The 21693-nt window shown below is 43.0% G+C and overlaps 1 protein-coding gene across 1 annotated transcript; it reads left to right on the forward strand.

Moving 5' to 3' along the window:
- Window positions 1-547: 547 nt before the first annotated feature.
- On the forward strand, window positions 548-21348 carry LOC128364076 (aggrecan core protein-like). The gene is made up of 17 exons (XM_053324606.1): window positions 548-673; window positions 1931-2222; window positions 2987-3161; window positions 3402-3529; window positions 3631-3928; window positions 4568-4620; window positions 4782-4956; window positions 5045-5172; window positions 5427-5720; window positions 5807-5905; window positions 5998-7920; window positions 9015-9092; window positions 10051-10164; window positions 14981-15139; window positions 16098-16180; window positions 20078-20222; window positions 21149-21348. Exons 1-17 carry the CDS (start codon window positions 548-550, stop codon window positions 21346-21348), a joined length of 4470 nt encoding a protein of 1489 aa, XP_053180581.1.
- Window positions 21349-21693: the final 345 nt, after the last annotated feature.

Genomic DNA, 21693 nt, shown 5'->3' on the forward strand with positions numbered 1-21693 from the left:
GGAAGAAGAAAGGAAAAGAAGAAAGGAAGGAAGGAAAGGAGGAAGAAGGAATGGAGGGAGGAAAGAAGGAGGAAGGAAGGAAGAGAGGAAGAAGGAAGGAAAGGAGGGAGGGAGAAACTGAATTTTAAAAGCAGATATAGCATTACATACTCATATGCAGCAGTGACAAAAATGTGAGCGCTGCTTTTATACCCCATCATTACTGAGATAAAGTGAGATGATGACACATAAATTAAAATTATTAGATTGCATCTCTCTGGAGATTAATTCAATTCTTATTATTCTCTGTGTGGTGATGTCAAATAGAGTCTGACTCATATTGTTTTTCTTGTATTTTGCTAATTTTTCTTTTCTTTTTTCTTTTTTTTAAATTTCAGATAAATTATGATTAGGTGGATTGTGCTTCTGTCTGTGTGTCTGAATGTCATCTCGGCAACATTTGACTACGTTTATGACGGGCGGTCGTTTCTGGGTAAGAACCTGAAAACATCATGTCCATAAATCACAGTTGTATGAATTTGTATTTGTATTTATCGTTATTAGTCAGATGGAGTTTATATATTGTCGTTTCTCTCTCACAGACCCAGATGACGTGCTGAGTGTTGGCATTCCTCTGGAGGGGCAACAGCGCCCTCTACTGGGGGCAACACTGATATTACCGTGTTACTTCGAGGTGTGTGATTACGAGCTTTTGCTACAATGTCAGTTTGGCAGTTTATCCAGAAAAAGTTGTCAGTTGTCAGTTTTTCTAAATATTTATATTGTAAAAAATTTCATAATAATGACTCAATTTGCAATATTTATTTATACAGTTTTTATTGCCAATGAGTGAATGGGTATTAAATAACTTAAAAAATTAAATATTACCTGACTCATCAGCCTTTAGACTAATCTTTATCGGGATGGAAACGCTGCAAGAATCCAACAAATGTGATGTTTTGTCTCTCATTAGCAGGACTAATGACACAATACAATACAAAATGATGCCATCCAGCTAGAAAACACATAATAGTGTCTCCAGCTAATGGGACGGCTAGCTACTTTTAAATGTGAAAACACTCTGCAGTTTTTCTGAGTCTCTTTTAGCTCGTTTTGATTTGACAGCATTTTGGTTTTCAACTAAAAAGCTCCAATAAATCAAGACAATCAAACAAAAGCAACTAGCTGAAGAGGAAAGTGGAACATTATTGGAGCTAAAGAGTCAGATATTTTTTCAGGAGTAATTGGGGGGAAAAGAGCTAAAGGAGAGTGGATATCTGACAGAAACGTGGCTCTTAACGAGTGCTATTTCTGCTCTGTATCTGCAGTGTTACTCAATAGGTCATTGTTAGGAAACAGCTACTTCAAAAATCGATGTCATGCCCCCTAGTGGCCAAAACTTAATAGTGCTTTAAAGGTGTACAGATGAAAGAAACAGAGGTAGCTAACAAGAGAAACGGCATTGTTGCTCCATAATTTAACACCTATCTTGAATCAGTAAACAGAGTTTCCTACTTACCTTTGGCAGTGTAGAGGCATGCAGATAGTTTCAACTTAATGGTAAGTAAATAAAAACTTTTGTCTCCACCCCAATAAAATAAAAGCGAATGGAAATCAGGTTTTGGTGCTTAGAGCATCAATAAATTACATTAATCCTTACATACTGTTCATATTCTACACCCTCACAGTATATTCTGGGTCAATTTTGATCCGGTCTAATCATCCCGTCATAAAAAGTGACACCATAGATCTATTTAGAAAGCATTAATAGCCGATCTGACTGATCGTTAAATGGGTGATTAAACCTCGATTAATGTTTCAGAGAGCAAAGAGTGTATTTCTTATGTTTTACACCACTCATTGTTGAGCTACTGTAGTTTAAGGCGCTGCACCACACCCAGCAATGAGGTATGAAGTAAATTGGAAGTGAATTATGTTGTTTTCCATGTAGGACCACACAGTCCCAGATCCAGGAGCTCCCACCATCGCTCCCCTCTCTCACCGCATCAAATGGAGCCTCATCACCAAAGAAAAAGTCACGACTGTCTTAGTGGCCTTGGAAGGACAGGTGCGTATCGGTGAGAGCTACCTGGACAGGGTTCATCTGGTGGGCTACCCTGCAACCCCGACGGACGCTACCATCAAGATATCTGAACTACGGTCCACTGATACGGGAGTCTACCGATGTGAGGTTCAGCATGGCATCGAGGACAACCACGACGACGTTAATGTGCTGGTTCAAGGTACGCTAATGTCAAAGAAGTGTCAGATCAGTGTGTCATATAGTGCAGTGGATACAACAGATCTAAATGTCACTTATTATATTAGACATAAGCTGTTATTACTTTTAAACACGCAATTGTGACCATATTTAGACGTGCAAAATGCTGCAAAATTTGTAGCAATGACATTACAGAAACATGAATAAATAAATGTAGATGGCCTTAGATCATTTGAGATTTTGCACAATTGTTTCAAAAGCCATAATATCCTCAGACAGGTAATTTAATCATCATTGAACATGAAATAAAGTTAGAGAATTGTTCTTTACTTTACCTTTTCTACAGGCTTTGTGAGTGTAGGTTGGGGCCTTAAAGTAGAGCTAGACTAATATATCAGCCAATATTAGCTCATTCTGATATACAACTCATTAGCTCATATAACAAAATATGTGCATATATCAGTCCATAAGTAGAAAAGAATTACAGAAAAAGAAAAATACAGAAAACTAGATTAGAGGTTGTTTAGAAACAGTGTCTCTTTTACATTGTCTGTGCACCAGAAAGAAGACACAAGTAGATTTGTCAGCTGTAAAATCAATCAGCTCGTTATATAACACTAGCTATTGATCATAATTAAAAGAGAAAAACATTGGCACATACCAAAATTGTTTGGTTATATTAAGTGTGTGTTTGATATTAGATTTTTAAACTCCCAAATATTGGTATCAGTATCTGCTTTTAAAACCTTTTACAGTATTAAGCTAAAGTATTGTTCCTCTCTGTAGGTATGGTGTTCCACTACCGGGCCATCATGGGCCGCTATAGTCTGACCTTTGAGAAGGCGAAGGATGCGTGCTCCCAGAACAGTGCAGTCCTGGCTTCACCTGAACAGCTTCAAGCAGCTTACGATGATGGTTTCCACCAATGTGACGCTGGATGGCTCTCTGATCAGACAGTCAGGTCAGTCTGTGCTGTAACACGAGTGCTGATTAAGATTCATGTATTAATGAGACTGATAAACATATACATTGAAACAAATACACTAACTTAATATAGAAGCTATCCAACACACTGTCTATTTACTTATAGATATATACATTTAAAGCAATCACCTAAACCAGATGTGTGTTAATGACAGGTGTACACATGGGTCATAATTGATTTCAGAAAAGTAGCAAGCTCATTTGTCTTTGATTGAAGGTACCCAATCCACGATGTACGTGTGAACTGCTACGGTGACAAAGAGGAACTTCCTGGGGTCAGGACTTATGGAGTGAGAGAGCTCAATGAGACTTATGATGTCTACTGCTATACTGAGAAGATGACAGGTACACCATGATGATCTGTTGGGGGAATTGTTAGAGGAAGGTCTTTCTTTCAGTATTTTATTCTTTCATTTTAATAACATTGCCTCCCTTATCCGATACAGGCAGAGTTTTCTACACTGCCGCAGCGGAAAAGTTCACCTTCGATGAGGCTGCGGAGGCATGCTCTAAGCATGGGGCTCAGCTGGCCACCACAGGTCAGCTGTACCTGGCCTGGCAGGGTGGGATGGACGTCTGTAACGCTGGCTGGCTGCGAGATAGGAGCGTCCGTTACCCGATCAACGTCCGACGGCCACAGTGTGGAGGAGGTCTGCTGGGAGTGCGAACTGTTTACCTCCACACCAACCAGACAGGATACCCATTTCCTGAGTCTCGCTATGATGCATTCTGCTACACAGGTAAGTCTTCATTCATTCATTTCAAGAGTAAGAGATACAATGGAGCCCTGAGTCCTGGTAGTCGAGTGGTTACAGTGCATACTACATATCTGCAACATTCCTGGTTTGAGTCCAGTAAGGGTCCTCTGTTGCATGTCGAAATTGACCCGGTCTAGTTTGACTGTTTCTAAAGCATAAGGAATAAATTATCACCAAATTCTGTGTTAGACCTTTATAACAAACTTCATTCCAACTTATTACAACAGATTTAACACATATTTCTGGAAATGATGGTCAATAAGCCTCATTTGAATGAAATTATACCTCATTTTTCAGTTAATACCTGTTGTCCTCCAAGGTCTAAATTGACCCAACGACAACAGGAGGGTTAAAAAAGATGTGTACATACTCCCAGCAAAGTCTTAAGATTCCCTTATTAACCCCTCTCCTCCCTCACCTGTCAGAGTTAACCGATGAAGACGGCTCAGGCATCATAGAAGAGGGAAGTGGCGTGTTGAGTGTTACCACGGTGACACAGAGCCCAGAGGTGTTCTTCAGGAGGACGACCACAGAGAGCGAGGCAGTTGGAGAGGTGGAGACTCAGCAGCCCACCGTTGTGGACTTTGGCTTCACAGTGAGGCCCACCGAGCTGCCGCTGCCTCAGCCGCCCAGCGTCACCGAGGTCATCACCGACTGGATACAGCCAGTCACCGCCCGGCCCGACGTGGCCAGGGAGCCCAGCAGAGGCTTTGTGATGCCTTCAACTGGTCAGTGATGGAACTGCTGCTGCAACGTTACAATGGCAAACCAGTGTAATCCTCCAAATGTTGAATGTAAAGGCAACATCATGTGAGATTCTTTCTTGTTTCTGTACACAGGTGTGGTTTTCCATTACCGCTCAGGATCTGGTCGCTATGTCTTCACCTTCATTGAGGCCCAGCTGGCCTGCCAGAGTATTGGGGCCACCATGGCCACCCCGGAGCAGCTCCAGGCAGCATATGAGGCTGGATATCACCAGTGTGATGCAGGATGGCTCCTGGACCAGACTGTCAGGTAAATCTGACATGTATTTTCGGACAGAGAGGCAGATAAAAACCCCCCCAAAAACAGTTAATAAGCCATCATGTCTGCTCTTTCACAGGTATCCCATTGTTTTCCCTCGAGAGAAGTGTGCTGGTGATTTGGAAGATCAACCTGGAGTTCGGTCTTATGGTCTGAGGCCAGCAGATGAGAGATATGATGTGTACTGCTACGCTGATGGGCTAAAAGGTGAGAAACCATTGTCACACCTACACAGTCCAAATGAAGTAGTTTTTGAGTCTTTAACTCCTCTGCATATTTAGTCATGAATCTGCACATATGCTTTTTAAATAACTATAGGAGTCATGAATACTATAATAACAATTAACCAAAATGTACCAGACTTCTAGAGTGAGAGAGATATATAAGTATGGGTTAATCAGAATTTCAGTTTGTTCCCACTTCTTTCACTTCTTTACATCTCTTTGTCATCTGCTCCACAGGTGAGGTTTTCCATGTGGGCTCCGCTGAGGGTTTAACCTACGACGAGGCTGCTTCCACCTGTCAAGAGCAGAACGCCATCCTGGCCTCCACCGGAGAACTCTACGCAGCCTGGAGACAAGGTTTCGACAAGTGCCGTGCTGGCTGGCTCTTGGATCGTAGCGTCCGTTATCCCATTAACAACCCTCGTGCTGAGTGTGGAGCGGGGAAGATAGCAGTACACACTGTGTACGCTCACCGCAACCAGACCGGCTACCCAGACCTTCACGCCAGATTTGATGCATACTGTTTCAGAGGTAAACACTTAACTCTCACTATCCAGGTGGTTCATTCTGATTTAATTCATTAATACGTGTCATTTTCGTCTGTTTATTTCCTGCAGCTGATATTACACTTATTGCAAATGAAACTGGGATGAACATCACAGAAATCCAGGAGGCCCTCGTGAACCTGACGTCAATTACTGATTTATTGAGGCCTGGTAAGCTACATATATTTAAATCTTGCCCAAACCTGCCCAAACATTACTTTTACTCCTCATGTAACTCACTCTCTTCTTATGTGTCTCTTTAGCCGTTCCCTCCATTGTGCAACCCATCGATGTGGAGTCTTCAGGCTCTGGTTCAGGCTCAGGAGACTTTGGCTCAGGGGCTACCGTTGATAGTGGATCTGGGGGTCACTCTGGAGACTTGTCTGGATCTGGAGACGGGTCTGGATCTGGAGACTTGACTGGTTCTGGAGATCAAGTCATCTCTGGCGACTTGTCTGGTTCTGGACACCAGTCTGGTTCTGGAGACCAGGTCATCTCTGGAGACTTGTCTGGTTCTGGACACCAGTCTGGTTCTGGAGACCAGGTCATCTCTGGAGACTTGTCTGGTTCTGGACACCAGTCTGGTTCTGGAGACTTGTTTGGCTCTGGAGATCAGTCTGGCTCCGGAGACCTGGTCGGCAGTACAAGTGCAGAGCTTCCCAGTGGAGCATCGGGTCTTACCAGTGCAGATGTTTCTGGATCAGGACTCAGTGGAGAAGGATCCGGCATCACTGTCATCTTTTCAGGTGTGGACAGCATAGTGTCTGGAGAAGGTTCAGCTTCAGGAAGACTACAAGAAGCCGAAGAGGGAAGCACAGAGATCCTTATCTTCCCCTCGTCTGAATCAGGCTCTGGAGTGCTCAGTGGTAGCGGGGACAAGTCTGGATCTGGCAGTGGATCCGGATTCATGACCAGCCGGGACTTTTCAGGTGGGTTCAGTGGTTACCCATCAGGATTCTCTGGCTCTGGAAGTGCCAGTGGACAGTCAGGAGATGTTTCAGGAAGCGGAGGCGCTCAGATATCACTCGTAGATGAGGAACTGGTCGATGTGTCCACAAGTATCACCCACAAGGAGTATGAGCTTGGTGGAGGCCTTCTGACATTCAGCGGCTCAGGATCTGGGGTTCTCAGCGGGGATCTCAGTGGCTCGGCCTCGGGGAGTGGCTCTGAGGTCTTCTCTGGTGTTAGCTTTTTGGGGTCAGGCCTCATTGACCTTACAGAGTCGACTTCAACAGAGCAGGAGGCCTCTGGGGTTTCCTCGGGTGTTAGCTTTTTGGGTTCGGGACTCATTGACCTTACAGAGTCGACTTCCACGGAGCAGGAGGCCTCTGGGGTTTCCTCGGGTGTTACCTTTTTGGGTTCGGGCCTCATTGACCTTACAGAGCCGACTTCCACGGAGCAGGAGGCCTCTGGGGTTTCCTCGGGTGTTAGCTTTTTGGGTTCGGGACTCATTGACCTTACAGAGCCGACTTCCACGGAGCAGGAGGCCTCTGCAGATTTCTCGGGTGTTAGCTTTTTAGGTTCGGGACTCATTGACCTTACAGAGCCGACTTCCACGGAGCAGGAGGCCTCTGGGGTTTCCTCGGGTGTTAGCTTTTTGGGTTCGGGACTCATTGACCTTACAGAGTCGACTTCTACGGAGCAGGAGGCCTCTGGGTTTTTACTCTACAGCTCTGGACAGGGAAGTGGTGGACATGTGTCAGGATTTGGAGGCTCAGGCTTCCACTCTGGGTCTGGATCAGGAATGTCTGGACTGGAGTCCTCAGCGAGCGGGGAAGAAGGCAGTGTTACATTCTTGAGTGGGGATTTTACGACAGAGGTATCCGGAAGCAATTCAGTGGCTATGGAGATTGGACAAGGGTCGGTGGAGTACAGCGGAGAAGGAAGCGGCAGCAGCGGCAGTGGCCTCTACTCCGGCAGCGGAGATACCCGCTTGTCCGCGTCCAGCGGCATTTCCTCAGGAGCCCCCTCTGGAGAACTTCCACTGGTGGTGCTCCCCTCTCCGTCCAGTGAATGGGCACTGACAGAGACCAGCACCACGGGACTAGAGCAGACCCTGAGCGAAGTTCAACATGAGACCCCCAGCCTTGTACTCGCCCCTGCAGGATTAGCTGCTCCTCCTACTGTGGCTTCACCAGCTTCAGTGCAGGCACCAGGCGTTGTGGAAGAAGCTGATTTGGTTGGAGGTAGGTCTACCTATTCTTTCATGTGACCATTCTTTTCTTTGTGTCTTTGGTTCGAAGATAATATTACATTTTTGACAATTTGATGTCTTGTGTTCCTTAAAATCAAGGGATAGAGTGTTTGGATGGTACGGAAAGCAACATTTGTTCAAACTTTACACTTAAAGGAGTTTACTGCTGATTTTTTTGTTTTGGCCAAGAGCTGAAATGATTAGTCAATCCATTGATAAAAAGGAAAGGACTGGTGGCGGTGTTTAGCTAAGTGGGTAGAGCACCCACCCCATGTGTTGAGGCTACAGTCCTCCTTGCAGGCGACCCCAGTTCAAAGCCTGCACTGAGCAGTCCTATCCTGTGTATAATTGTCCCCCTGTCTCTCTCTCTACTAACCTGTACAATAAAGGCAAAAAGCCCCCAAAATATATATATTGGTTTTGGACTGTTGATCACACAAAACAAGCAAGCTATTGAAAGAGGTCAACTTGTGCTTTGTTAAACTGGCTCAAGTTACTACTGTCTGACATTTTATGGACTTCATGATGAATTGATAACCTGAGTAAAATAACAACTGTGTCAATCAGCAACAGCAATAAACGTTTTCAGAGCTGCTACAATTAGTTGATTAATTAAACATAAAAATAACCAGCAACAATTGTTTAAGTAGGTTTTTTAAGCAAACATGCCAAATATTTAATAAGTCCAGCTTCTCAAATGTGGGAATTTGCTGCTGTTGCTACCTTGTTGCAAATTATAGTACCGGTAAATATAATAATAATATTTTTGGGGTTTTAAACTGTGGATCAGTCAAAACAAGATGTTTGAAAGACGTCACTTTGGAGTTTTGGAAATTTTAATGTGTGTTTTTCAATGTTTCATTGGCCAAATGATAAATTATGATGATAACAAAAAATAAGCATTAGTTTCCACTTTAAATGTTTGATGAGGTATTTTCATTACGCAACTTAGTACATATAAGTAATGAAGAAATAGAACATGGCACTTTACTGGAAGAGAAACCCTAACCCTAAACTTTGGCTCACCATCCATTTCCACTTGTAAAGTAAATCCAGAGCATCATGTTTTAATCATTTTGTGTCCAGGTGGCGTTAACCCATGTAAACCGAACCCCTGCGGTACTGCCTCATGTACAGTAGAGGATGGGGTCGCTGTCTGCCATGGTAGGTCCCAAAATTATTCACTCTTCTCCTTTCCTTCTCTTAAAACTATAATGCATTAAATATTGTATGACATAACATTTTTCTGTATGTCTTTGTTATTGAACAGTTTGCATGTTTTTATATATTTTTTTGGACTGCATTCTGTTTATTAATCAGCTTGAATCACTTAAAGTTATATTTTCAGATAAACACTTGATTATATTTACTGTTTGTGAATCAGCATTACCAGACTTAACAAAAAAATCCTTTCTTTCTCTCCCCGCTATTCTGTCCTGATATGTTTTGCATCATGTGTTGTTGTTTTTTTGTGTTCTTTCTCGTTCACTTTGTCTGTTTTTTGCCTGGTTATGGGTCTCTGCATTTGTGTGGCAGATTTGAATGTCAAGGTGTTTGTCAAAAATATGTTTCGGCTCATGCTCTTTGACTTGATACAGCATCTTGAGTCACCCGTGTTTATCACAACTGTCGTCAGCCTATATGTTGTTTTTGTGGTCTGCTGTGCCAGTTCGCCACCTCTGCTCCGCCTGTATGCATGCTAAACACGGAGCAACATATGTGCTTTTTTGGCATTATATGGATGCTCTTAATCCTGCTCGAATTTGAATACTGATCTTCTGCTGCAACTAACTAAAGATTCAAACATAAACTTACTGCAAATACTGCAATATGAAACTAAAAAATATGTATTTAATTGGATATCATGTATATTTGGTCATCTGGAATACCTCAAATTATAAGATGCATTAAAAAAACCCTATATTTTGCACTAAGTCTAACCTGAATCAGAAGTTGCAGCAGATGAAGTATTATCCTGAGATGTGGGTGTGATAGTCTTGCTATCACAGCCTTTCCTGCCCCCCCCCCCTCCCCAACTCCCCTTTGTTGCTAGCCAACCTTCCCGCCTCCCATCCCCACCTCTCGCTCAAACAGTAGTGTCACCCGCCCCCCTTTTTTGCAGAGGTAGATGTGTGCCATTCCAACCCTTGCGCCAATGGAGCCACCTGTGTGGAGAGTGCAGACTCTTACAAATGCTTATGCCTGCCCAGCTACGGAGGGAAACGCTGTGAGATCGGTACGAGATCAGCTTCAGCTAATAAATACTAACAACAAACCTCTCAAAAACAACTGAGGAGGAAAGAGTGATGCTGAAAACATCACCGCCACCATTACTCACTTTGGCTCTGTGAAAACACAAAGTCACGTGGAGTCCTGGTGGTTCGGCATTCGAAGATGGGAAACGTGTAACAGTGATGTCTCTGGTCTACAAAAGGCTGTAGGAGTATCTAAAGGGCCTTTTCATCCAAATCATACAAAATGCATTTCACTTACCACAAGCAGTGTCTAATAATGCAGTAATTGTTCAGTGTTTTAATGCTCAAAACACAGAACAATTAACCCTTTTTAAAACCCCTTTCTTTAACAGCACAGTAGAGCAACCTTAATGACTCGGGCAGATCTGTTTGGAGTCCTTCCAAGTTTACGAAACGTACCAATAAGAGCAACACTCATTCATCAAAAACCCAAAACACAGCAGCATCAGTTTAAAGAGTGAAGTGTTTGTCTGCTCATAGATGCTAATATTGTATCCTAGAATTATTTCCAAGATCAAGTGGCAGCATATTATTAGCTAAAAACATTAATTTGAAGGGTGTAGAAGCCAATAACGATGATAACATAATAAATGTGCCTGTTTTTTAAAATGTAATAAGCCAATAACGTAATAAAAGTCCCAAACCAATAATGCAATAACTTTTGGCCAATAACGTAAAGTTATTACATTATTGGCCTGGTAAAAAACTAAATCCTGCATTTTCACAGTTATATCCAATAAATGAAACTTAAATAAAGTGATATAAGTATATTATTAAATTATCAGCTCCAGTAATTAAAGTTATTGGCCAAAAGTTATTATGTTATTGGTTTAGGAGTTTTATTACGTTATTGGCTTATTACATTAAAACATGGGCAAATTTATCACATTATCAACTTATTACGTTATCTGCCGTTATCATATTATCGGTCGTTATTACGTTATTGGTTTCTACACAGGGTTACAGGTTACAGTGGGAATAGGGCCAGCACATCCAGCAAATGGGAACCGATCCTGGATGCCATGTAGACCCATCATAATTTTCATAAATTTAAAGTAATAACTACCAGTTTTGAGCAGTATATATGACACCAGAGAGAGCCATCAGTCTTCACTGCTACATCATAAAAAAGAAATCCTCATAACTACTATCTTATTAAAACTATTAACTATTCAGTTCACTAAAATAGTCAATAGATATGGGTTGAATTTGACCCAAAATAGCCTCTATGGACAAAGATTTGTTGCACCAATACAACATTTTGGGCCACTTTAGGAAAAGTTATCAAATTTCAAAGTAAAAGACATTTGGGGCGTTATTACAAGCTGTCAAATTTCAAAGTAAAAGAGATTTGGGGTGTTATTACAAGCTGTCAAATTTCAAAGTAAAAGACATCTGGGGTGTTTTTACAAGCTGTCAAATGTCAAAAAAGGGTAAAATTTGACAGCATGTACAGTAAGGGTTAAACAGCATATTACAGTCTTCATCAGAAAACGGAGCTGACTCAGGTGTCATCACATAACCAAAGTCCCACTCGGAGGTCATGTGATTGACACCGGCTCCATTACACTTCCTGTTCCTCATCGTTGACGTTTTGTCCCTGCTGGCTCAGAGTGACCCCTCTTTCTATCTTCCTTATTGACAAGATGTTCTGCTCTGTGTTGGAGAGTCTTCACCACTGATCTCCGATGTTATAGGATTGACACCTGACACCAGTTTCATAACGGATGAAGACTGTGAGATGCACTTGAAAGCTCAGAAAAGGCTATTGAGTGGATCTTGAGTTGATACTGATCCAAAGGTCTATATGCTCATAATCACAAGGAGGTCTGACTGTGGATCATCCTGAGCTTCCTCTATTTTCTCTCTCTACTGATCTGTTTACATCTCCTCTGGCATTTTGTTCACAATAGCACATAATTGTGTTTGATAAAATGTCATTGAAGAGGGAAATCCCATAATAAACAAGCTCAAATATTCCTTTATTAATCCCACGATGGGGGAATTTAAAGTGTTTAAGCAGCTAAAATAGAAAGAGCATCAATAAAAAGAATAAAGGAAAATCCATAATAAGTAAGTGCACCAGCAATAAAAACAATAGTAGTAAAAAAAATATCGCAAATTAATTGAATTTGGTGTGATCAGACCAGACCAAGGTTATTATAGTTTCTAAATTCTATTTAGTTCTTTTTCCTTCCTTCCTTCCTTCCTTCCTTCCTTCTATCTATCCTTCCTTCCTTCCTTAGATCTCTGTAGCAGTTGTCTGTATCTGACTCAAGGTTATTATTATAGTTTTATTTAGTTTTTCAGTTTGCTTTTTTATTTCAGTTTAGTTTTAGTTAGTTCAACAAGTGATCTAGTAGTTTTAGTTTAGTTTTTATTTAGTTTTAGTCTTAAGAAGGGAGGAAGGAAGGAAAGGAGGAAGGAAGGAGGGAATTGAGGAAGGAAAGAGAGAAGGGAGGAAGAAGGAGGGAAGGGAGGAAAGAAGGGAGGGAAGAAGGAAGGAGGGAGGGAGGGAGGAAGAAGGAAGAAAGGGAGAAGGAAGGAAGGAAAGGAAGAAGGAAGGGAGGAAGGAAGGAAGGAAGGGAAGAAGGAAAGTAGGAAGAAGGAAGGAAAGGAGGAGGGAGGAAGGAAGGAAATAAGGAAGGGAGGAAAGAAGGAACAGTCAAAACAGATGGGGTCAATTTGACCCGGGAGGACGACACGAAGGTTAACTAAATTATTTTTTCATTGCTAGTTTTCGTTAACTATAATAACCCTGGACCAGACTTTAACAGGGAAAGACATGTTGTATTGGGACGAGGTATAAACATCTCAAACTCTGCTGGGCAATTTAAAACCAAACCTTTCTACACAGTTAAATGTTAGTGGGGGTAAGTGGAAAAGTTTGGGTGAACCGACTCTTTCAATAAAGTCATTAAAGGTGAGAGAGAGAGAGAGCGAGAGGGAGAGAGAGGGAGAGAGAGAGAGAGCGAGAGTAAGAAAGAGAGAGAGAGAGCGAGAGTAAGTGGGAGAGAGAGAGAGCGAGAGTAGGAGAGAGAGAGTAAGAGGGAGAGAGAGAGAGAGTAAGAGGGAGAGAGAGAGTAAGAGAGAGAGAGTAAGAGGGAGAGAGCGAGAGAGTAGGAGAGAGAGAGGGAGAGTGTGAGAGAGAGAGAGAGAGGGAGAGAGAGAGAGCGAGAGTAAGTGGGAGAGAGAGAGAGCGAGAGTAGGAGAGAGAGAGTAAGAGGGAGAGAGAGAGAGTAAGAGAGAGAGAGAGAGCGAGAGTAAGAGGGAGAGAGAGAGAGAGTGTGTGAGAGAGAGAGAGAGAGTAAGAGAGAGAGAGTGAGAGTAAGAGAGAGCGAGAGCGAGATTAAGAAGGAGAGAGAGAGCGAGAGAGAGAGGGAGGGAGAGGGAGAGAGAGAGAGAGTAAGAGGGAGAGAGAGAGAGCGAGAGTAGGAGAGAGAGAGAGAGCGAGAGTAAGAGGGAGAGAGAGAGAGAAAGAGGGAGAGAGAGGGAGAGAGAGAGAGAGGGAGCGAGAGTAAGAGGGAGAGAGAGAGAGAGCGAGAGTAGGAGAGAGAGAGAGAGCAAGAGTAAGAGGGAGAGAGAGAGAAAGAGGGAGAGAGAGAGAGAGCGAGAGTAGGAGCGAGAGAGAGAGAGCGAGAGAGAGAGAGAGAGAGAGAATGAAGCCCTTTGAATGTTACAGTAAAAGAGAGAGAGGGAAAGTTATAAATGGAAATGTACAATCACATTACTGTTGGGTATGGTTCTTCCAGTTTAAAGTGAAATTATGTGTAATTTTCCGTTCTGTATTGAGACGGTTGTACGTGAAGGAAATCCCTCCATCATCTAGTTTGTAGTTTGTACTGGATGGAGGACGGAGGACGGACTGAGAGCTCCACAGTGGGAACATATAGAAAAACAGAAACAGAAACACTACATGGGTTGTACAAGCTGCTGAAACACTAATATCTAATCTAATAAGAGGCTTATTATCCTTCTTTCCTCCGTTCCTTCCTCCCTCCATCCCTCCATCTCTCTTTCCTCCCTTCCTTCGTTCCTTCCTTCCTCCCTTCTTTCTTTCCTCCCTCCTTCTCTTTCTTTCGTTCCTCTCTTTCCTCTCCTCCGTCTTTCCTTCCTCCATCCCCCTTTCTTCCTTCCTTCCTTCCTTTCCTTTCTCCCTTCTTTCCTCCTTTCTTCCCTCCTTCTTTCCTTCCCTCCGTCCCTCCCTCCTCCCTTCCTCTCTATTTCCTCCCTTCCTCCCTTCTTTCTTTCCTCGCTCCTTCTCTTTCTTTCGTTCCTCTCTTTCCTCTCCTCCTTCCTTTCTTCCTTCCTTTCCTTTCTCCCTTCTTTCCTTCCCTCCCTCCTTCTTTCCTTCCCTCCGTCCCTCCCTCCTTCCTTCCTTCTTTCCTTCCTCCATTCCCCTGTCTTCTTTCCTTCCCTCCCTCCTTTCCTTCCTTTCCTTTCTCCCTTCCTTCTTTACTCACTCACTCCTCTATTTCTTCCCTTCCTCCATTCCCGTCTTCTTTCCTTCCCTCCCTCCCTTCCTTCCTTCCTTTCCTTTCTCCCTTCCTTCTTTACTCACTCATCCTCTCTTTCTTCCCTTCCTCCATTCCCCTGTCTTCCTTCCTTCTGTCCTTTCTTCCTTCCTCCCTCCCTCCTTCCCTCCTTCCGTCCTTCCTTCCTTCTTCCCTTGACTCGAGGACAACAGGAGGGTTAATGAGGGAAAAAAAGGGGGGGATATATTTAAGTGACAGAAGTGCATACGTTGAATAAAGTGATGTATCTCATAATGTTTCCTCCTCTGCGTCGTGGCTGCAGATGAGCAGCAGTGTGAAGAAGGTTGGACTAAGTTTCAGGGGAACTGCTACCTTCACTTCCCTGACAGAGAAGTTTGGGAGGACGCAGAGCAGCACTGCCGAGACCTGAACGCACATCTGGTCAGCATCATCACACCCGAGGAGCAAACCTTCGTCAACTGTGAGTGCTTCGTGTGGGTCTGTTCTAAACCGCATACTTTCCTTCTACTCGTACTAACTCTGACGTCATTTGAAGTGTGTAGTGTGTTTAAACTGTGTAGTATGTGATTTAGAGTATGTGAGAAGTTCCTGGATGGTTTACTAGATTCACCAGAAATGCAGAGTATGCATCAAGAGCTGACTACTCACACTCACATTACCCAAGATGCAACACTACTACTCACACTCACATTACCCAAGATGCAACACTACTACTCACACTCACATTACCCAAGATGCAACACTACTACTCACAATCACATTACCCAAGATGCAACGTGACTACTGAAAAAACCCCAAAATACAAACGTCACAGATCAAGTTAGCTACAGCGAGGGCATGTTCGCTTCCTGTTTTCAAAATAAAAGCACCAATTCTATCGTTATGGTTTTCTTAATAATAAAAGGTAACGGGTGTTTTATTTTGTAAAAATGACAGGAAGTGCGTTACTCGCTACAGCTAATTTGAGTGGCTCCGAATTCGCAGGAACAAAACTTTAAACAGATGTTATTTGGACAGATTAGCGTCACATTGTGGATCTAAAGGGCTACTTTACTTTCTTCCTAAAAAGGTTAGAAATGTGGATAAAGTGGTTTATTTACAGAGTTAGAGCTAAAATGAAATCAGCTTCAGCCCGATGATTTCAGCTCGGGTAGGAACCAAATGCATTGTGGGTTATCGTGTAGTTTACTACAGTGTAAACGGTCTGCTTACTATCGGGTCCTTTAGTGTGTAGGATGTAAGTATGTAGCATGTAGTATGTAGTATAGAAGTATGTAGTATAGAAGTATGTAGTATGTAGTACAGAAGTATGTAGTATAGAAGTATGTAGTATAGAAGTATGTAGTTTGCGGTTTCGAACACAGCCATGGAGAGTAAAAAGGGAAATCTTTCTGTCAACATTGTTTCTCCTCCTACAGCGAATGGACAGGACTACCAGTGGATCGGGCTGAACGACAAAACAGTAGAGAGCGACTTCCGCTGGACAGACGGCACTCCTCTGGTGAGCGAGCGATGGCATTTAACAGCGTTTCAATCCACTTATTGAATTCAAATCCTTTTCAAATGCCTTATTGAATCTTCTAGGTTTATCTTTCAACTTTTGCAAATAACAAAAGACAGAAGGAAAGGGAGAGAAGGAAAGGAGTGAGGAAGGAAGGAGGGAAGGAAAGGAGGGAGGAAGGAAAGGAGTAAGGAGGAAGGAAGGAAGGGAGTAAGGAGGGAGTAAGGAAAGGAGTAAGGAGGGAGGGAGGGAGGAAGGAAGTATGGAAGGAGGAGGGAGCAAAGAAAGAGCACAGAAGGGGAAGAACGAAGGAAAAATTAAAGAAAGAGGAAGCAAGGAAAGAAGGAAACAGTCAAAAGAGACAGGGTCAATTTGACCCGGGAGGACGACAGGAGGGTTAAAGTTTTAATCTGTCAAACTACAGAAGGGAGGGAGGGAGGAAAGGAGGAAGGGAGGAAGGACGGAGGAAGGAAGGAAGGAAAGGAGTAAGGAGGGAGGAAGGAAGGAGGGAAAGGAAAGGAAAGAAGGAAGGAGGGAAAGAAAGGAGGAAGGAAGGAAAGGAGTAAGGAGGGAGGAAGGAAGGAGGGAAGGAAAGGAGTAAGGAAAGGCGGGAGGGAGGAAGGAAGGAAGGGAGGAAGGAGAGAAAGAAAGGAGGAAGGAAGGAAAGGAGTAAGGAGGGAGGGAGGAAGGAAGTATGGAAGGAGGAGGGAGCAAAGAAAGAGGGAAGGAGGGGAAGACGACAGGAGGGTTAAACTTTTTTACTGACAGACACCTCACACATCTGCTGCTGAGAGCTCATTAAACCAGAGAAGAGCTAATTAGCCAAAACCAATCTAATCTGCCACAGGTGTCGTTTGTCATTACGAGCCGAGACAAAAGACAGTCAGCTAAAAACAGAGAAGCTGTTACTGTTATAACCTGCAGCTCATGTTTTTCTGTTACTCTTTTGCTCGTAAAAAAAAGATAAAGAGGTGTGATGTTTGAAAAGCTGTGAAAATTGCTGTTTACTTGAATGATAAGAGGTTCTCTCTCTGAGCAGGTGAAAACTCAACGTACCCAAAAATAGCTCTGCACCACCTGATCTGCATAAACACAAGCTCAGCTGCTGCACTCTCACTACTCCACCTGCCTCGGCATGCTGGTGCAAAAAACCTGAAAAAGGGAAGGAAGGAAGGAAGGATGGAAGGAAGGAGAAAGAAAGAAAGAAAGGAAGGAAAGATGGATGGAAGGAAGGAAAGAAGAAAGGAAGGAAAGATTGAAGGAAGGAAGGAAGGAAGGAAGGAAGGAAGAAAGGAAGGAAAGATTGAAGGAAGGAAGGAAGGAGAAAGAAGGAAGGAAGGAAGGAACGAACGAGAAAGAAAGAAAGACAGAAGGAAGGAAAGAAGGAAGGAAAGATGGAAGGAAGGAAGGAAGGAAGGAAGGAAGAAAGGAAGGAAAGATTGAAGGAAGGAAAGAAAGAAAGAAGGAAAGATGGAAGGAAGGAAGGAAGGAAGGAAGGAAGGAAGGAAGGAAAGATTGAAGGAAGGAAGGAAGAAAGGAAGGAAAGATGGAAGGAAGGAGAAAGAAAGAAAGAAAGAAAGAAGGAAAGATGGAAGGAAGGAAGGAAAGATTGAAGGAAGGAAGGAAGGAAGGAAGGAAGGAGATAAAAAGAAAGAAAGAAAGAAAGATGGAAGGAAGGAAGGAAAGCTGGAAGAAAGGAAGGTAGGAAGGAAAGATGGAAGGAAGGAGAAAGAAAGAAAGAAAGAAGGAAAGATGGAAGGAAGGAAGGAAGGAAGGAAAGATTGAAGGAAGGAAGGAAGGAAGGAAGGAGAAAGAAAGAAAGAAAGAAGGAAAGATGGAAGGAAGGAAGGAAGGAAAGCTGGAAGAAAGGAAGGAAGGAAGGAGAAAGAAAGAAAGACCACCTGATCTGCATAAACACAAGCTCAGCTGCTGCACTCTCACTACTCCACCTGCCTCGGCATGCTGGTGCAAAAAAACCTGAAAAAGACACATTTCATTATAAGGAAAGAGGGAAGGAAGGAAGGAAAGATGGAAGGAAGGAAAGAAGGAAGGAAGGAAGGAAAGATGGAAGGAAGGAAAGAAGGAAGGAAGGAGAAAGAAAGAAAGAAAGAAAGAAGGAAAGATGGAAGGAAGGAAGGAAAGATGGAAGGAAGAAAGGAAGGAAGGAAGGAAGGAAGGAAGGAAGGAAAGGAGGAAGGGAGGAAGGAAGGAGAAAGAAAGAAAGAAAGAAGGAAGGAAAGACGGAAGGGAGGAAGGAAGGAGAAAGAAAGAAAGAAAGAAGGAAGGAAAGACGGAAGGAAGGAAAGATGGAAGGAAGGAAGGAAAGAAGGAAGGATGGAAGGAAGGAAGGAAGGAAGGAAAGAAGGAAGGAAAGAAGGAAGGAAGGGAGGAAAGATGGAATGAAGGAGAAAGAAAGAAAGAAAGAAAGAAAGAAGGAAAGATGGAAGGAAGGAAGGAAGGAAGGAAAGATGGAAGGAAGGAAGGAAGGAAGGAAGGAAGGAAGGAAAGAAGGAAGGAAGGAAAGAAGGAAGGAAGAAAGATGGAAGGAATGAAAGAAGGAAGGAAAGATGGAAGGAAGGAAGGAAAGATGGAAGGAAGGAAGGAAGGAAAGAAGGAAGGAAAGAAGGAAGGAAGAAAAGATGGAAGGAAGGAAGGAAGAAAGGAAGGAAAGATTGAAGGAAGGAAGGAAGAAAGGAAGGAAAGATTGAAGGAAGGAAGGAAGGAAGGAGAGAAAAAGATAGAAAGAAAGATGGAAGGAAGGAAGGAAGGAAAGCTGGAAGAAAGGAAGGAAGGAAGGAGAAAGAAAGAAAGACCACCTGATCTGCATAAACACAAGCTCAGCTGCTGCACTCTCACTACTCCACCTGCCTCAGCATGTTTCTGCCACTTCTGCAGCAACGAGAGCGCTGAAGCTGAAGCTGAAGCTGAAGTGTTCATTACACTAAAATAAAGTGTTTTTTCACGATTCAGAGCTTTGGCAACAGGAAGGAAGGAAAGAAGGAAGGAAAGATGGAAGGAAGGAAGGAAGGAAGGAAAGATGGAACAGATGAGCTCTCAAAGTTAATATTTAGTGTAAGAAATAGTATCATACATTCATGAGGAAATCTACCAAATCCACCCATGGAAGGAAGGAAGGAAAGAAGGAAGGAAGGAAAGATGGAAGGAAAGATGAAAGGAAAGAAGAAAGGAAGGAAGGAAAGATGGAAGAAAGGGAAGAAAGACAGGTGGATTGGAAAAAAGAGAAGAAAAGAAGGGAAGAAGGAAAGACGAAAGGAAGGAAAGATGGAAGAGAGGGAAGAAAGACATGTGGATGGAAAAAGAGAAGAAAAGGATGGAAGGAACGAAGGAAGTAGGAAAAGAAGACAGGAAGGAAAGATGGATGTAAAGAAGTAAGAGAAGTCAAGAAGAAAGAAAGAAAGACGGAAGGAAGGAAGGAAGGAAGGAAAGATGGAAGAAAGAGAAGAAAAGAAGGGAGGGAGGATTGAAGGAATGAAGGAAGTAGGAAAATAAGACAGGAAGGAAAGACGGAAGAAAGACGGATGTAAAGAAGGAAGAGAAGTCAAGAAGGAAGGAAGGAAGGAAAGACAGGAAAGAAGGAAGGAAGGAAAGTCGGGACTGGACTGGACCCCTTGGCGGGCCAGTTCTGGCCCACGGGCCGCATGTTTGACACCCCTGGTCTACACCATTCTGACTAATTTTTGAACATCGTTAAAGGCAGAACAAATAAAAACAGTCGTGTTGCATGAAATATATTATCATAGTATAATCTAGTTAATAAAAAATCATGTGCTGATGTTTCTTCTTCTTCTTCTTCTTCTTCTTCTTCTTCTTCTTCTTCTTCTTCTTCTTCTTCTTCTTCTTCTTCTTCTTCTTCTTCTTCTTCTTCTTCTCCTTCAGCAATATGAAAACTGGAGGCCGAACCAGCCCGATAATTACTTTAACTCCGGAGAAGACTGTGTGGTGATGATCTGGCACGAGAGCGGCCAGTGGAACGACGTTCCCTGCAACTACCACCTGCCGTTCACCTGCAAGAAAGGACCAGGTACGCTGCCTCAGGCCTCATACCGGCTCCAGTCTGTATCAAAACCAGGCGGGGAGTTCTGGTCCTCTGAAATGAGGCCAACGTGGAAGTAACTTAGAGTTGCATTCTATCAAAAGGCCACCAGGGGGCGACCGTCTCTATACAAGTCAATGGAGAATTCACCAACTTCTCACTTGATTTCTAACCTCAGTAAACGTTTTCAAAATGTGTTTATGGTCTCAATCGCTAGTTTAAAGCCTTCTTCAATGCAGTATGATGTTCATTTGGGACATTTTGGCCTCCCTGATTTTATATGTGACGATAAAGCAGGGTATGCATTAGGGCGTGGCTACGTCCTGATTGACAGGTTGATTGACCAATGTCCTCGAGATCCAGCCCTCGCAACCATAGCAACCTCCCCGCTCCGTCCATGGCCCCGCCTCATGCCCATATAAGTATCCGTGTTTTTATTTTTCCCAGCATGCACCTGAAATTTTCAAGACGGCGCTGCCTAGATTCAAAACTATTGGCTTCCGAGCAGCAGTCCACAAACCAATGGGTGACGTCACGGATGTTACGTCCATTTCTTTTATACAGAACATTTATAGCTTGCATTAATTCATTCTCAGTCACTAGAGAGCAGATAGTGTTGCCTCATATAGTTGCTCTGGTACAGTAAAAGCAGTTTGTGGTGGTTTCCTATTAAAGGCTGGTTTATCTGAATGCACCAGTAGTTATTCATTAACTGTCAATTTACTTTTATTAGAAACACAACAAAAGCCAGGAAATGATAACTATGACAAAAATCTTCAAAATTGACCCGAGGACAACAGGAGGGTTAATCTGAAATTATGTTTCTAATTAAATAAAATAGAAACATAATCTGTCGGAGAGAGTGTTGGTACGTGGACTCATGTTTTGATGCTGACCTCTGGCTTTGTCCTCAGTGTCCTGCGGTGCTCCGCCAGAGGTGGAGAACACTCACATGTTTGGTAACAGGAAGGAGGAGTATCCCGTCAACTCCATCATCCGCTACCAGTGTAACCCGGGATTCACACAGCGCCACCCACCGGTAGTCCGCTGCAAGGCCGACGGACAGTGGGAGAAGCCGCAGGTGCAATGTACTGATGGTGAGTTCAGTCTATAGAGAAACTAAGGTTCATTTATGGGTTAATGATGTGTCCATGTGGTTTAGTTTAAATTTAAAGGGTTAAAATGTGAAAATAAACGTATGAATAACTTGCACACATTCTTGTTTTGTGGACCCAGCATCAAATTTCTGCTTTTAATCCATTTTGAGAGAATATATTAGAGGATTATGTTAAAAATGTCTAAGTGGTGTAACCATAAAAACTTTGTACCAAATAATTCAACTTGCTTAAAAACAGTAAATAGTCAATAAAACACCATATCAACTAGTTTGGCATGATCTTACATTATAACTTTTATATTAACCTTTGTGTCGTCCTCCTGGGTCAAATTGACCCCGTCT

The sequence above is a fragment of the Scomber japonicus genome, chromosome 1 (genome assembly GCF_027409825.1).
Source record: "Scomber japonicus isolate fScoJap1 chromosome 1, fScoJap1.pri, whole genome shotgun sequence".
Lineage (NCBI taxonomy): Eukaryota > Metazoa > Chordata > Actinopteri > Scombriformes > Scombridae > Scomber > Scomber japonicus.